At 49.8% G+C, this 16,303-nt stretch overlaps 1 protein-coding gene across 1 annotated transcript; it reads left to right on the top strand.

Moving 5' to 3' along the window:
• Positions 1-2,503: 2,503 nt before the first annotated feature.
• LOC144149870 (uncharacterized) lies at positions 2,504-6,639 on the top strand. Its single transcript, XM_077681583.1, has 4 exons — positions 2,504-2,716; positions 3,587-3,778; positions 4,429-4,833; positions 6,392-6,639. The coding sequence occupies exons 1-4, from the start codon at positions 2,561-2,563 to the stop codon at positions 6,587-6,589; spliced, it is 951 nt and encodes a 316-aa protein (XP_077537709.1). The 5' UTR covers positions 2,504-2,560; the 3' UTR covers positions 6,590-6,639.
• Positions 6,640-16,303: the final 9,664 nt, after the last annotated feature.

The following is a 16,303-nucleotide window of genomic DNA, read 5'->3' as shown; positions in this document are numbered from 1 at the left end:
ACCACACTGATTCGCACACGCAAGAGAATCGCATCCCCGTGTCAGCCGATTCTTGCGAAGGCAGCTGCTCGAACTCGTCAAAGTGCCCCACTTCTACGAAGCAACCTTCTTTTGAAAACGAGAGGGAAATGGAAAGGCAGGCCTCAGATGCGGGATCCATGGACCTTGTAATTCAGAGCACCGAAAGGAGATTCCACAGCAGAGATATCAAGACCATGTTTGGGGGTCGCGTTTGTGTGGCACTGCTCATTATGCTGGCATGCTTCACTGCAGTAATAGCGGCTGGCTTTGCCATCCGTGTTTTGCGTCCCCAGCCATGGGAAATCCCTGAAAACGATGACAGCGGAGAGCATCCGTGGCTTTATAGTCCACTTTCCCACAATGACACAGCTACAAGGGCCAATTTTTCCTCCTGCGAGAGTCACTTGTGCAACCTGCACGTGGGAGAGCTGGTTCGCTCAGTGGACGCCAACGTGCGTCCTTGCCTAAACTTCTACGGGCACGTGTGTGCACTAGTTGCTCCAAACGGCACGGCAGATGAGCAACTGGCTCAGCTGACCATGCTTCGGGTGCTCTCTATTCTTAATTCCAGTAACAGCGACGGTGGTGGGAAACTTCCACTGGTAGGTGCCGCCAGTCACCTCTGGCATCACTGCGTACGGCTGGACACCCCGAGCCAGAAGGACAAGGCCCCGCTGTTGGCACTGCTGAACCTCACGGGTCTGAGTGCCTGGCCATACGACGGCAATGTCTCACTTCCGGACGTCTGGAAGGTAGCGGGACACCTGCAGCGACTAATGGCGCTGGCTCCCCTGGCTGAGCTGAAAGGTCTCGCCAAAGGGAAAGTGCGACTAGCCCTCGGAAAGCTGGGTGGCTCCGACGACGCCGGTGACGTACTGGACGCCATGTTGGCGTTACGTTCCAACAGTTCGCGACTCCGGGAGCTCGCGGCGGACGTCGCCGGTTTGAACCGGCACCTGAAAATGTTTTCCTACCGCCGCCCGACGCCAACGATTCTCGACAGAAGTGACCTCAAGATCTTTGTCAGGTCATATCTTGAGGCGGCGCTGGTTGGCTGTGGATTGGACGTGGGCGCAGCCGACGTTCAATGTGAGCCGTTGGTCTGGCTGCTCGTGCAATTTGTGCGAGGCAGTAAACCCGAGACAGTGCTGAACATGCTCGGCTACCGGCTGGTGCGCCACGTACGCCTCTTCACTCCAGCTGCGGCTACCGTCGATATGCAGCCGGGAGCTGTCCTAAGCAGGTAAATATATCGATGACATGACATAAACCTAACTGAGTTTATTTCAATTAAATATGAGGAATTTGCACACATTACTTAAATCAGCGAGACGATCCTTGGTCCTTGTCTTTGAGTCATACATTGTTTTTGTAACCTACAATCACCCTCCGCGGTGGCTCAGTGGCTAGGGCGTTGCGCTGCTGAGCACGAGTTCGTGGGTTCGATTCCCGGCCACGACGGCCGCTTTTCTGATGGCGAAAAGCAAAAACGCCCGTGTGTTCGAGATTTCGACGCACGGTAAACATCCCCATGCGGTCAAAATTAATACGGAGCCTTTCACTACGGTGCGCCTCATCGCCTGCGTTGCGTTGGCGTGTTAAACCATACAATAAATAATGTAACTTACAATCGACTGTAAAAAAGCAAGGCCCCAACATTGAATCCCAAGAGCATGTCGGGGATCCCTAACGCTTGCTTCGCTTCTAAACGATTTGCGCAGTCACTATGATTAGGTCACGATAAATAGAGAACAGGTTCATACACGCATCACAGAGACGTGATTGACGAATACATAAAATTGATCTCTTTTATAGTGCAGGTGTGTTAGGCTAGGTTTGAATATTTGTTTTGATGTCTTAACCCCCAAAATACCTATGCGCTGTGTGTACGAACCAAGACGTTAAATCCAGAAATTTAATTGGAACTAGCGAAAGGCAACAACCAGTTGCGGAACACGCGGGAGAAATACTGAAGGCATTCGACAGTGTAAGGCGGAAAAGAAGGGCAGGGCGAGGAAAATCAGGTCACCAGCGGCGAAAAGACAAAGGTTACCGAGAATGCGCGTCGGGAGCACAGCCTCTAACGTGTTCGCTTGCGCTTATTTTTTGGTTCAGAACCCCGAAAGAGCGCTTAGGCGTAAATGGGCAGTGGGTTCATTAGTTGCGATGAGGTGGTTCTACTCTGTGATTTCAATGTGGTTGTGTTGGCTGTAGAAACGAAGTAGTTAACGTGTTTCGTGTTTGAGACGTTTGGCATGCGATTCTAATCCAATTCTGCCAACCCGACCATGCTGCGGCGTAGGAGCGCGAATTTGAAATTATCCCAGAATGTGTGCAGCTGCAAGTATACCGATCGATATATTACAGCAACAGCAAAACTATTGTGACGGTTCTTACTAACTAAGAATGATTTCGAAGCTTAACTTGGGATCTATATTCCATGGAAAAAATGGACTTGAATCGCTTTTCACTGCGCAGGGAGGCGAGATGTACCCGTGCCATCCTCGACGACGCCCTTTCGCATGATGAAGCTGAGTACATGCGATACGCGGCACTACGAGACCATCTGAACGTCAGCTCCGTGCGATCCGTCGTGAGGCGGGTGAAACTCGCCCTGAACGCTAAGCTCGCCGATCAACACTGGCTGGACGTCCGCAGTCGCACCAGCGTTCAACATCATCTCAAGGAAGTGAAGGTGCGATGCCGTGTGCATAACGTGAAGCCATTTATGTGTTTGTTTAGTTGTTGCCACGAGTAAAATAGAGTCTGAACAGGTCCCCGTAAGCAGTCGAGAGAAAGAATAAACTTTGTTTATTGGGAAAAACAATAAATTAAATTGGAGTCTTCGGGGTGACTTCCCTATTTCAGGACGCCTTGAGCTCGCGCCGCGTCCACAGCGCTCTCGACCAGCTGACGCTGATCCTCGAGGGTGAGCAGTCGAGAGAACACGCTCACTTCGGCCTGAGTGCGCAGATAAGGAACGATTCGATTATGGCTCACTGCAGCGCGCAATTACCGAGCAAGTCGTTTTCTTAAATGCGAAGCGTGAAAGCAAACCACGCACGACAATGTTCTGGAGCGAAGTGTCGTGCTTCTGGAGAGACTGCATCGCCCCCTAACGCACGTTGGCGCAATGTGAAGAGCACGCACGCCAGGACAAGCCTGAATGCACGCCGGTGCATACCGAGTGTCATGGGGTGGGCGGGGGCGCCTCGGCGGATACAGAAGACCGCCCAGGGTGCTGTGGATATACACGCACATGTTCTGGCGCAGACGCCGCGAACGCAGCTCACGCCCTGTCTCTTTTCAGGCAACGTCTCCACGCGCAATTGGTGACTGTCTGCGTAGCCTACAGCTTCGCAAAAAAAAAAAAAGAATTGAATGCCTCGTGCTCACAAATGCGTGTGGGCAGATCAACGACAAATTTGTTTAACTCCTCCTGTTTCTAACGTGTTTATCACACCGTCACATTAAAAGCAACCGTCAGTAACAGCTTGCGACGGAAACTATGGCGATTTCTTTGGTGACGATTGTCGAGCTTAGGCTGACATATTTTCGTACACAGGTTCGCTTCTTCTTCGAGCGGTACGAAAGCAGCAGCGAGGGGAAATTGGCGAGCCGAACGTTGGCGCCGCCGTCAGACGCCTTGGCCACGTATCAGCGGTTCCGTGAGTCTCGCTTCCGCACCCGCCTGCTCCAAGGCGATCGCTACGACGAGGGAAGCGACCACGACTGCGCCTACGATAAGCGAAAAAAGGTGAGGAGATCACGCTTCAGATTCTTTGTATAGATGCATGGCACAGGCTCCTGCTAGTGTCTGAACGTAGAGGATAGATGCCCGCCTCTGTTCACTAGCACTCTGCGCTGTCACTATAAGCCATCTGCGATCGGCGAGCAAGAATGTAGAACTTCTGGTGATTCGGTATCCAGAGCTGTTGACTTTTGTCTCCGTAAAAAGTTGCCACCACACTTAGCTTGAGAGCTACGTCCGGTAGTAACAAATGGATCCAACTGCGATAGCCATTCAGAATACTGCTGATTGTCGGTACGTGTTACGGTTGAGACGGAGGACAAGGGCACTATTCCCTCCCTTGTCCAGAGTTCGTCTCCACTTCCGTCCTTCTTCTCATTCAATCTAAACTCCCCAGAAGCGCGTAAAGTAAATGAGAACAGAACACAATTATGGGTACGCAACCCACAATGGACCGACTGGCATAGGGATAAGTAGTCTTAAAAGTTGGCACTCTAAGTTGTAAAGCCTTTTCTTCCACCTCCGTAATGAGGCCGCTCTGAACTAAGAGAAATAGCGATCAGGTCTACCTTTTCGCGAACGGCTACCAGACCAATACGTCCAAAGCGTGCCCGTTTATCAGCTGCCATGGTACATAGATCTCCTCACTGATGCAGGTGCTGTTCTTGAGGCTCTCGGCGGTGGAACTGCGGGACCCTCAGAGCCCGCTGTGGCCATCCCGGCAGGCTGCTCGGCTCGGGCCCCGCCTTTCCCGGTGCATCCTTCGCGTGTTGCTGCCGTTGTCGGTTGACCGAAACATCCATGCAGCCGTGCAATGGTCGCCCGCTGCACAGGCAAGGCTCGGCAGCCTACGTGCGTGCGTGAGCGCGCAGCACGCTCAACAATCGAAAGAGACCGAGTCACCCTGGACCCCGGAGCAAGAAGCGCTGGCGGTGGTCGACAACTCTGCCTTAGGGCCCGCCAGAGACGTCTTCCACGCATACGTGGAACGCCTGGTTGGGAACGACCCTGGGGCCCTGTCGACAAATGACGCCGCTAGGAGGTCCATCGAGACAGACAAGGTATGCAAGCTGAGCATCCGACTGACCCGCCTCTTTTCCAAAAGACGGGTACTACGTTGGAAGTAATATCTCCAGGTCTTCGTGAAACTGTCCGAGCCGTAGTGAGAATATTTTGCCTAATTATCGAAATTGTTTCAAACATATTAGAACACCCCCACCCCCGCCCACCCGGAAGTGCTTCGTGAGGACTTACAAGGGGCACTGACACAAAAATTTTGGATCTTGTTTTTTTTTTTTTTTTTGTTGCGATAAGTAGCTAGTGACCTACTTATAACCTGTAGAAACCTCATTTGCTTCAGCGTGCGACGGTTGTTTAATTAGAGGCATTTTAAATGCGGCCAGTCGAAGTTTCGGTTTCAGCGAGTGCCGCGAAACGATGGATTTTGTGGATTTTGTGTGAACAAAGCTGACCACGTGACCATTGGAGGGATATCACAGAGCAGAGCCGCCGTAGCACTGTCGAATCCGCATCGAAGGCAGTTTCTGCGAATGCCCCCACGTACTGATCTCGTGAGGCGCTTAATTAAAAAGCTACCGTGGATGTGACGCAGGCGCTGCGAGTGCAAATGCTACCGCGGCTAAAGGAGGACGCGCGATGCTCGAGACGGTGGGTGGCAAGACGCGCGCTGGGAGCAGCCGGCCGGTCTGCCTACAGGTCCGCCTACAGACGTGTTCGACTTAGCACTGCGGCGGATATTCGAGTGCCGCTCTCGTAAGCGGTGCAGATGACAGTTTCTAATGCAACCCGCCATCACATCATTAACTCCTTTCTCATGTAAGCCACCATGGTCGGGACTGGGGACAATTTCGTGCAGCGGTAACAAGCTATCACTCGAGGTACCTGCGCCGGCCTGGGCCACTTCGCGGTCGTGGCCGCCGCCTGCACAGCGACCGTGTGGCTAGCTCAGTGGGCTTTTCGTGCCTCCGGTGCGTTTTCGCATCCAATGGTAATAAACCAAGGATAGAAACGAAGGATAGAAACAGAGGATAGAAACAGAGGATAGAAACAGGATAGATAGACCAAGGATAGAAACAGAGTGCCTGGAATCGCTGTAGAACTTTGGTCGCGGCCAGCTGCCCCATGAGCTGACGAAATCACGGCGCCTCCGCCGCCAACGATCGGGTCGTTCGTTCTCGAGAGCAGAAGCTCCGCCCTCCGGCCCCCCGATTGGAGCGGCGAGCCGGGCGAGCCGGCGAAAAACGCTGGCAGTGCGGAAGCGGCAAACACAAACTCGTGACGTGTTTGGATGTTGTTTATTTACACGATATCCTCGGGATGTCGATTGGGCGTGGTTCTCTGCTGGCAGCCGGGTTGCGTGTAGCACACTTTAAAATTGGTTTTAAATATGTTCTAGGCTGTATTCGCCGCTGATATTTTGCAGATGATGTATATGTGTTCCCACCAATCTATCTCCGGAGTTATCTCGCCTTCAAAATTTTGTGTCAGTGCCCCTTTAAGGTCGGGCGCATGGTAACAGTAACGCTTCTGTAGCTGCAGGCTACCCATAGCGCATGCGCAGTCTATTCTTCCTGATGTTTATTGATTCGCACATCGCAGGCGTTCTACCTTTTGTACGCGCATTCGATGTGCGAAAGCCCTGACCAAGGACCACCCGTGCCGCCTCACACCCCGCACTGGGAGACCGTCAACTACCAGCTGTCCAACGACGAGGCGTTCCAGCGTGCGTTCGAGTGCCGCGTAGGGGACCCGATGCGTCTCGATAAGACCTGCTCGTTTTGGAATCCCCGCCTCTAAAATATCAGTTTTGTGTATCCTTATTTATTACTGAGTATCATAAATACACCTTTCTGTGCGCCCAAATCAGTGATGTTTTTCCTGTTCTTCGCTTTAGTTTAGCTTTAGTTTCACGACCGCAGAAAACACGAAAAGCAACGAATGGCAGGGCTAATAAAGGCACACGACGTGGTTGCACTTCACTTGAGAATGCGGAAGCACGACTGAAGTCTTTGAAACATATGCGTTGTGATACTACGCCTGTTAATGTGACGCCTTAGCCGCCCTCCCCTTTTGAGGGGATGGCAGGTGCTCGATGTCCTAGGGCATTTGATGCGAAGAGGGAACGCGAATGTTAATGTAGAATTGGAGATTCCCTGTGTTACTTCGAACGCGTATGCAGACGCCCCGCCAATGGGAATTGTTAAATCTCCACAGGCATGTAACGGTAGCTGTCATCCTTACTGGCCAATCCAACTGAGTGGGTATGCTGCGAGGACTATATTCCGTCTTAACGTGTCGTTACATTTCCGTCGAACCTATCGGCGTCATGCCAGGCGCAGGCCAGCCTACCTGAGAGGGGATGTTGTTAGGCCTGTATATTCCACCCTAAGGTGTGCCTATCATAAAGGTGGGCCTAAGGACGCGTAAAGCAATGACGCGATCATTGTACGTCTAACTGCAGGTACCAGTTTTCCATGTCTTTCCCTGTGAAAAACCACAACGCTTTCATTCGGTTAACCTGGAGTCAGCTGGTTCCCATGAAGCAGAAGTGGCACCTGGGAAGCCTGCCAGACACTCATTCCGGGAGCGCAATTGCAAACACTTCGCTGCAAAGAGCACCCACGTGACATGTCTGTTCGCGCGATGCAGAACGGTAATTAATTGCCGTCGTTGGCTGCGCCAAAAAACCTAAAGCGACTTAAAACATACCAAATCACTATTATTTCACGAAAACAACACGTAGATTTGTGTTAAAAAATAAATTCATAAAAAAAGTAACCAATGAAACAAAACGATTAAGAGATATACCTACTTGGGCTCGAACTTAAGCCGCTAGCGCGAGTACTCAGCGCAGAGTATTCAGCGCGAGTACTCAGAGCCCGAATGGTAAACTCCTCTTAGCAGGCGGTCAAGAGAATAGCTCGCGCAATGACATCACACATGTCACCTGGGTGCTCTGTGCAGAGAAGCGTTTGTAAACACGCTTCCGGGGATTCGGTTCAGTCCCCATTCAGCCCAAATGTTTGTACTGCCTTTTTGAAATTAACTTCTTTACTTCCATTTTTTTCGCACCGTTGGTCAGTTTAGGAGCCGATTCGCTTATGGACCCCGCGAGGCAGTTTATTACGATATATATTTTAACAGCAAGCAGACCCGCACAGGCTACAGCTTCCCTGGAATCCGAGCTCTGCGAGGCTGGTGTGCACCTGTACTACCCACGTCTCATGACGTTCAGGTGTCTCACGGAACGAGCTATTATACTATATTTTCGTTTCCAGTTCACAGATTTTGAAACTTTGCGGAGCGGGCACATTTTCCCTCAAAGCTGCCGATTCCTGGCCAATCCCCCAAGTGTGTATGTGTTAAAAGAAAGGAGCAACTTTTCCTCCACGCTGCCAATGAGTGGCCCCCAAGGGTTGAACCCCTGACAGCGCTAATTGGCTAATGACCCAATACATGTTTCATCTTTGGTTTAGTGGCGTTAGTGGCACAGCAACATGTTAAATCTATAGATATTGTTTGAATGTGTGATGTTGAGTACAAGGACAGGTACAGGTAATAAAAAATGTGGTGGATGCCTCTTTCATAGGAATCGGTAAAACACGAAAGTGAAATGTGCCTTCACAGGAGCATTTATTGTGCATCCATATGAATTGCGACATCGCTATTTACATTACGTCGGTAATGCCTCTATTAGACGCATCAACGTTAGACACAGGATTGCAGACGCAGGGACATTGCGTAAATCCGACTGAAACCACAGCCCCCTGAGGACCGTGCGAATGAAACCGAACCGAACCCGAAACCCAAAGCACTAGGCGGCGGAGGGTGGCTTAATTCACCCACGTCCCACGTACACGAAGACGCTGGCATTGAGGCGCCAACTGTCTGCGCTCATTACCCTCATGATGAACTACTTCGCTTCGCCTCTCCTAGACAGCAGCACCATCTGAATAAAGAGGTAGTGGGAAAGATATCAGGCTAGTTCGTAAACATACTTGCGCTTGAATTCATAGCGCAGTGTGCATAGCGCTGTCTACCTCCCGCTGTGGCGAGAGAGTTCGTGGCTCGAATCCCGGCGGAGCCGTGTCAATGGAACTTTTTCTGGTGACGTCATTGCCGTGATGGATATGGCGCCGGTGACATGTTGGTGTACCCTGGCATAAAACACTTTCGTGTTAAAGCAAGAAGAAGCTAACACGTTTTATAGAGCACCGGGCTACTACTGTGCAGACCCGGCTTCGAATCCCATCGTAGCGCGCGTCAATTACTAAATTACGGTTTACAGCGGCTGCCAATTTCTTTTACGCACACGAAGGACAACAGCAACCGCGCTTTTTCGCAGATTAGGGCACTTGAAGCCTTCGCAGTAAGCCGCCGTCGTCGTCGTTGTTGTTGTCTCGTCAATAAAACGGCTGCCATTGCGAAGAGTAAAGAAAAAAAAGACATGCCTGATGTGATGGGATTTCAACCAGTCTCCTCAGTAGCAGCCTAATCCACGACTGCTGAACTGTCTTCGCATTTTTTTTCTTTTATTACATTGAAATAAATTCCCCTAGGAAACAACAGCATGAGGAAATGGATGAATAAATGGCATTACTGGGAACCGTATAATATCTCACTAATCTCCGAGAGCTCCTCTACAAGTGCAGCTAAGCTTCCCTCAGTGGACAATCTGCAGGCGCTGAAGGTTGCCATGGTCAATTTCCCAAAGTGGCCTGTCCGTATACGTGGCGTAAATGCGTTTCCTACTCAGCACAGCCCAGCGACGCATGGCGCCATCTAGTGGCATGTTTGAAGCTATGTCCACGTGCATGTGGTCCTGAGTTTTTTTTTTAAATTGCGACAGTATGCCCTTTGGCATAAGTTCCAACAGGTACAGGTTTGCACCCATTTCCCGGAGGAAGTCCAGAAGACAGCGGTGGTGGGGCCCCCACAGCCATCGCTGAAGATCGGGGGGTCTCCCCGGATGCAGGCCTGTGCCGCGAAGGTGTCGGGATCTCACTGCACTCAGGGAAGGGCACGTCCATAGCAGGTGGTTGGTGTCGGCGTCTTCGACAGGAGCCGTACAGAAGGGGTAGGTCGTGGAAAACGGGGCATGGTATCGCGGTGGCCACGCCCGGGTTACCGCAGGGGAGAGGGCCACCCCAACTCGTAGTCTACGTAGCAGGACCTCCTCCCAGCGGCGAGCCCACTGGGAAGGTCTGTTCCACGCGGTGGGATAAGAGCACGTGTGGCGGGACGCAGATCTTCCTTTAGTTGGAACCGAGATGGAGCGGTTCTGAGCGATTAAACTGAGCGATTAAAGCGATCTGAGCCCCTCTAGCCCGGCCGTGGTCGACGCTCCTGCACTCGGGACGCCACCCCCGCGAATTCCAGGTAACGGTTGCAGAATCTGTGGTTTCGCTCTATGTAGAGCGAATTGTGTGTATTCAAGTGAGGTCGCATGGACAATTGTTGCGGGTGTCGTTCAAAGCTCTCTTTTCCAACCACCTTTACAGCGTGGATTGGAGCCAATTTTTTCTGCTGCTCTCTGAAACATTAACTACACCACATGCCTGGTCATGTGGAAAATTTGGAGGCAAGGAATTTTTGGTCACGGCGACACGCTTTCGTTGTTTTCACGGGTTCCTGCCGCGGTGTAGCGAGAAGTGAGCAACAATGTTGGACCGTTTATGTTCCAACGGTTCTAAGGAAACTTCGGAACACTGACTTCAATAAAGTCCGGCATGCGTACGTGATGATAAGGTTCTGTAATAGTTCATCGTTCGGCTGTTTATTCGGTGCTCAAGACGGACTTATTACACTAAAATGGCTGTTAGGATTCCCTCTTCACGGTTCACTTTTGCTGCTGCAGCTCATTTCCCTACCATCCCTGCATCCTGAACCACAAGAGACGGGGCACGTAATAGGAGCGGCTGTCATGTCGGATCATAGGTCTGTTAATCACCTCTCATCAATTGTTATACCCGGCTCAAACTAAGCGTTTCATACGGTATGTCTGTGGTCGAGATGACTGTTTGCCAGTGGATGCAAACTGTGCATTGCTTCGAAACAAGCACCACAGTGGCTTGAACGTTCTTGAAAGTGTTAAAACTTCTTGTATAGGCTCGATGTGCATCGAACCACCAGAGCTTCCTTTGTATCCACCAAGTGGAAGTCTAGAATATTAATTCTACCTGTCGGTGACGAGCCTAGTGCTCCATACATTTTGTTACGATGGTGTTGACAGAACCCGCGCATGCCATTCGCATCATCTTCCCGAGGAGGCAGAACGAATAACGCCTATTCCTCATTAGGTGCTAATGGCTCATGCGCTAGGTTCTGCACTTTCGCGGCATCCCTGCATCTACGCTCGCTTGTTTCTGCTGCTCCTCGTCTGCATGATATGTGTTGGTGACGTGCGATACAAAGAACGCCACTCCCTCGAAATGCGGCATTCACGCAGTGTCAGTGCTGATCTTATTGCCGTAGTTTTCTTCGCTTCTTATTCTACGATGCAAATATTACAGGTACGTTCTGCAAACAAAGCTCTCTGGTCTTATTCTCTCTATACTTGTCTCTTAAAACGCGCACAATGCGGAATTTATTCCTTCTTCACCTTCCATCCCAATCCTGGCAATGCAGCAAGTCCTCGACATCTCTTGGGGTGTTGGCTAGGCGTGGCAAAACTGGGCAAACTCCTCGCCCGCAAAATATGGATGGTAACCTGTACACAACGCCCACTGGATCCTTCGCAAGGCAATTTCATGTCCGTCGCATCTGGCGGAGCCGTCGTCAATACCGGAAGGTTCCGCCTGTCCCGGTGTGCGTTCAGTAAGAGTTCTCCGAGGTACTCAAACCCCGTTCACTGCGAGCTGGCACAACTGCGTCGGCATCAGACAAGCGGAACCAAAAATGGGACCGACAGCCCTTTCCTTCTTCCTCCTCAAAAGAGACGGGGACGTCTCTGATCGTCCTAGAGTATGTGCCATCACATCTGAGCTTTCTGGGACGTATACAATATACAGCAGGTTTCGTATAAACTAACCATTCTGCAGCCAGCTCAAGCGTGTACCGAGAGGTAGGGAGAGAGGGGTGGGAGAGAGATTCCGAGTCGCCAGATCCAACGCGTCAGTAGATCCAACGAGTCATTACATCCATTCGTGGATCTACTGACTCGGTGGATCTATTGACGCGTTGGATCTAGTGACTCGGTTGGATCTACTGACGCGTTGGATCTAATGACGCGTTGGAGCTAATGACTCGGATGGATGTACCGACCCTTCGGATCTTACGACTCGTTGGATCTAGTGACTCGGTGGGGTGGGAGGGAGAGGAGGGTAGTTAGGGGAGAAACCTTCCCCCGCCGCCTACCATTCCGGCTTTACAAAATGAACAAAAGGGTGCCCCTCTGCTTAGTGCTTGGGGCGCGGCTATGCTTTCTATAGCGCTGCACACCTTTATTTCCGCTTTGTCGACAGCTCTTGGTGAGTTCGTGCTGCACACAAAGAAGGCTTTCAAAGGAAATTATGTGCACAGGTTCTCCGAAAACCTTACTTTGGAGATGGGGGGTGAGGGGGGGGGGTGCCTTACTGCTAATTTTAGTTCGCCGTGGCGGTTGCTAGGAAGACCTGTACAGGAAAAAGGTTTATTTTTTGGTTTTTGTCGGTTCTGTGCCCAATAGAAGTAAATGAAACATCGTAAAAAAGCAACGCAAGGAAGGAAACACAGACCCGGAGCTGTGCCTTGTCTTTTTCTGGGGTTGCTTTTTTCATTGCATCATTGCTTTTATTATGATGTTTAACACGCCGACGCCACACAGGTGATGAGGCGCGCCGTAGTGGAGGGCTCTGGATTAGTTTTGACCACCTAGGGATCTTTAGCGTGCGCCGAAATCTCGAACATAAGGGCGCTTTCGCTTTCCGCCTCCATCAGAAAACCGGCCGCTGCGGTCGGGGATCGAACGTGTCCATTTCTTTGCTAAATTATTTATTTACTTATTTTATACTGCAAACCTCACTTCAGGGTATACAGGTAGGAGTATAATACGAGAAGCCAATATACTATAAGACGAACAACATTAGGATTCGTGCTGCCGGTAATACAATCCTAGCGAATGCTCAAACTCTAACAATCAAACTAGCAACACCGTACTCCGATAGCCTATTCCGCACTTCAGAAAAAAATATCTTTAAACCCGTCTAGACGAGCCAGATAAGGCCTTATCGGTTCGTTATAACTTAACGGAGCACCTCGTTTGGTGGCCGGTTGTTCATATGCGTCTTCGTTTATTTTAGTTTATCCCCTAATATATAATTTCAAACTTTTTTTCAGTCTCTTCTTATGTCAGTTGACTTGCAGCAGTTCCAGATCATATGATTTTAAGATATTTTTGACAGATACTATCCCGACGTATAGTCGCACTGGTATTCTTTATTTTTTTTTTTTTCATAATCTTTTGCTCAGTCAATGCTGATGAGGACTGCGCATGGAAGAGGCATATATTATTTGACAATAATGCAGGCCATAAATTTGGCCCCACCAGGAGAGGGTACAACGCTAAATGCACGACGCTATTCACATGAAGGTTACACATTGACCAGAATGAATAAATGTTTGTCCCGAAAATTTAAAAAGGGAAAAGTTTTTCTACCTCGGTGATGAAATTAGAACAAAGAAATAATTGTGCAGGGAGTGAATTCCAATCTTCAATTGTTTGAGGGAAGAAATTGTACTTGTAGCTATTTATTTTTGCGAAGATGGGAGCGGATGAATGTTGGTGATTGTGACGAGTCCTCCTTGTTTTTAGAGGTTCTACATAATCGGGTAGGTTTAGTTTAATTTTTCCTGAGAAACAGTTGTGTAAGAATGCAATGCGACTAATCTTTCGGCGAGTTTCCAAGGTCTGAAATTGATTATCATGCATTAACTGGGTAGGAGAAGTCCGGGAACGAGCCCACTCGTCACAAGCCCACTCGTCACCGGAAAACTCGTCGTAGGCCAACTCGTCACACCGGCCTTTTCGTACAGTGCCATCTAGAGATAGGAACTCTCGTGTGAGGTGCCTTCTCGTCGCATGGATTTCGTTACACCGCGGCCGTGTGAACAAAAGCCTGGAAGCCCTGACCGGAAATTGGCGTTTAAAGCCGGTCTGAGGCTGGTTTCTACAATGGTAAATGCGTTACAGCTGTTTAGGAGGGTGTGCGGAGGTCTGTGTGACAAGCAGGTGTGCATAAAGGGCTGTTTTTTTTTCTTTTGCTCGGGAGGGGGGAGGGCAGAGGTCAGCGCGATTTGCACTTCTTCAAGTGCTGATCGTCAGCGGTGTTGAGGTGGTGTACGTCCGTATTTTCGCACGTATAACGTGCCCTTGCATACAACCCGGACCCCCACTTTCAGTCTGCGAATAAAAAAAGACAATTGGCGAAGCTTGCACTAACTCACGCAAGGCTTGAACCATAGCTAAGCTGGGAGATTTCTTTCTATGTAAACACTGAAGGATACACCACCAGGCATTGCATTAGGTTTGAAATTGTTTATTTGTTGATTTGACTGATTGTGGGGTTTAACGCGCCGACGCTACACAAGTGACGAAGCGCGCCGGAGTGGAGGGCTCCGAAATCATTTTGACCACCTGGGGATGTTTAATATGCATGTGTTGAAATCTCGAACACACGGACGTTTTCGCTTTTCGCCTCCATCAGAAAAGCGTCCGCCGCGGCCCGGAACCGAACGCGCTTCCTTGGGCTCAACAGCACAGCGTCATATCCAGCTGCGCCACCACGGCGGGCAATTGTTTTTTGAATAATAATAATCTTTATTTCACTGCACTGAATACATATTCGGGCCAGCCCAAGCCAAAAAATCTTGTGGGCCCCCCGCGGCTCGCTCGCAAATACCAAGATGTCAACGATCGCATCGCAAGAATCCTGGCTGATCACGACGGCTGAGCCACAGTCAATACGCTTCGGAATATTGCCCGCAACATCCGCTTCCGGTACTGATGAAGTGAACAACGTCGCAACCCAGCGTTGAAGACGCCTACACAACGAGACATCGAGACAACAGTGCAATAGTACAAATAGTACAACAGTACGAAGCTAATGCAATAAACATTTTTTTTTATTTCATGCCATGTTCACTGCGTCATTTAGGTTTTTTTGCGTGCCATGTAATACAAATTTGCATGCTATTATCATTTTAATATACCTTGGTATGGCGGCATATTTACCTAACTTCCTCCGCTAAAAAATTTTAAAGAACACTCGCTCGCCTAAATCCTTTTGAAATGGGCGACGTATATATATAGCAGGCGGAAACATTGCTTTAGAAAACAAGCTCGTAATGCGAATTTTCCGTGTGACGAATATTCCGGTGATACGAGAATTCCTCGTACGAAATGCCCTGTGACGAGTTGGCATTCCTGACCAGTTTACCTGTGACGAGTTGGCCTATGACGAGTGGACTTGTGACGAGTGGGCCTAGACCCAAATTTGCTATACAACAACAAAAAAGAAAGTAGAATAACACCTTTGTTTTGGCGGCATTTTTAGAAGGCCTTTTCGGTGCATCAACATACCATTACACGCACAGTTAGGTAGCCGCACGGCTACATAGTGGAGTTGCAATGAATTAGATTTTATGCATTTTTAATAATTATAAGGGCACTCAATTTCTTCGAAACGATTTCTACAGTAATTGCGTATTAAAGATGGCTCCGCTATCATGTTGTATTGATTTGACAGTATTGATTCGTTGGATGTAAAGTCTCGTTGGATCTAGTGACGCGTTGGATCTAGTGACGCGTTGGATCTATTGACGCGTTGGATCTAGTGACTCAGTTGGATCTAGTGACGCGTTGGATCTATTGACGCGTTGGATCTAGTGACACGGTTGGATCTCTTGACTCGTTGGATCTTCTGACTCGGGTATCACGTGACCTAGTGGATCTCCTGACTCTTTGGATCTAATGACCTGTTGGATCTAGTGACCATAAGCGTGGGAGAGAGGGGTGGGAGAAGAAAGGGAGGGAGGCTTCTGTAGGTACCATTGATTCTAACCCTTCTGTACCGTGCAGGGCGGTGGAATCAGCCGTCGTCGCTTGCAGCAAAACGACAACCAGCCACAAACAACACCCACAGTTCGAAACTTGTCCATCTCCTCGCGGTGTGGAAAGAATGCCAAGTGTTTGTTCTCGCGTGAGATCCTTTGCGCTTGTGTTTTTGTTCGCACTCAGCCCAGAAACTACACAGAACTGCTGCCAGAGTACGCGCTCTTTCGATGTAGCTTTTCTCTTTGTCTGTTTGTTGTATAGGGGACGGGTGAGACTGTCCAAAACCGTTTTCTGGGCTGGGGCACAGGCGAACAGCTTCGGCTCAAAGGTACCACTTCCAGCCCGCGAAAGCTCGCACCCTTCAATCTCTGTTCGTTAGGGGTTGGGTTCATTATAGGCATTGCCCGTGGCTTGTGTATTACGCCCTTTTTGTTATAGAGTTATTATTTACCGGTAAACCAGACAGGGTGCTGTAAGAG

This window comes from Haemaphysalis longicornis, unplaced genomic scaffold (assembly GCF_048455015.1).
Source record: "Haemaphysalis longicornis isolate Haplotype H1 unplaced genomic scaffold, Haemaphysalis longicornis Haplotype H1 scaffold_8, whole genome shotgun sequence".
Taxonomy (NCBI): domain Eukaryota; kingdom Metazoa; phylum Arthropoda; class Arachnida; order Ixodida; family Ixodidae; genus Haemaphysalis; species Haemaphysalis longicornis.
The sequence above is the reverse complement of the archived record's forward strand: the minus strand, read 5'-3'. Positions and strand labels throughout refer to the sequence as shown.

Coding starts and splice junctions, on each gene's coding strand:
- LOC144149870 (XM_077681583.1), top strand. CDS start 2,561: ATGCGATACGCGGCACTACGAGACCATCTGAACGTCAGCTCCGTGCGA. Junction 2,717..3,586: donor ATCATCTCAAGGAAGTGAAG/GTGCGATGCCGT, acceptor TTTCGTACACAG/GTTCGCTTCTTCTTCGAGCG. Junction 3,779..4,428: donor CCTACGATAAGCGAAAAAAG/GTGAGGAGATCA, acceptor TCACTGATGCAG/GTGCTGTTCTTGAGGCTCTC.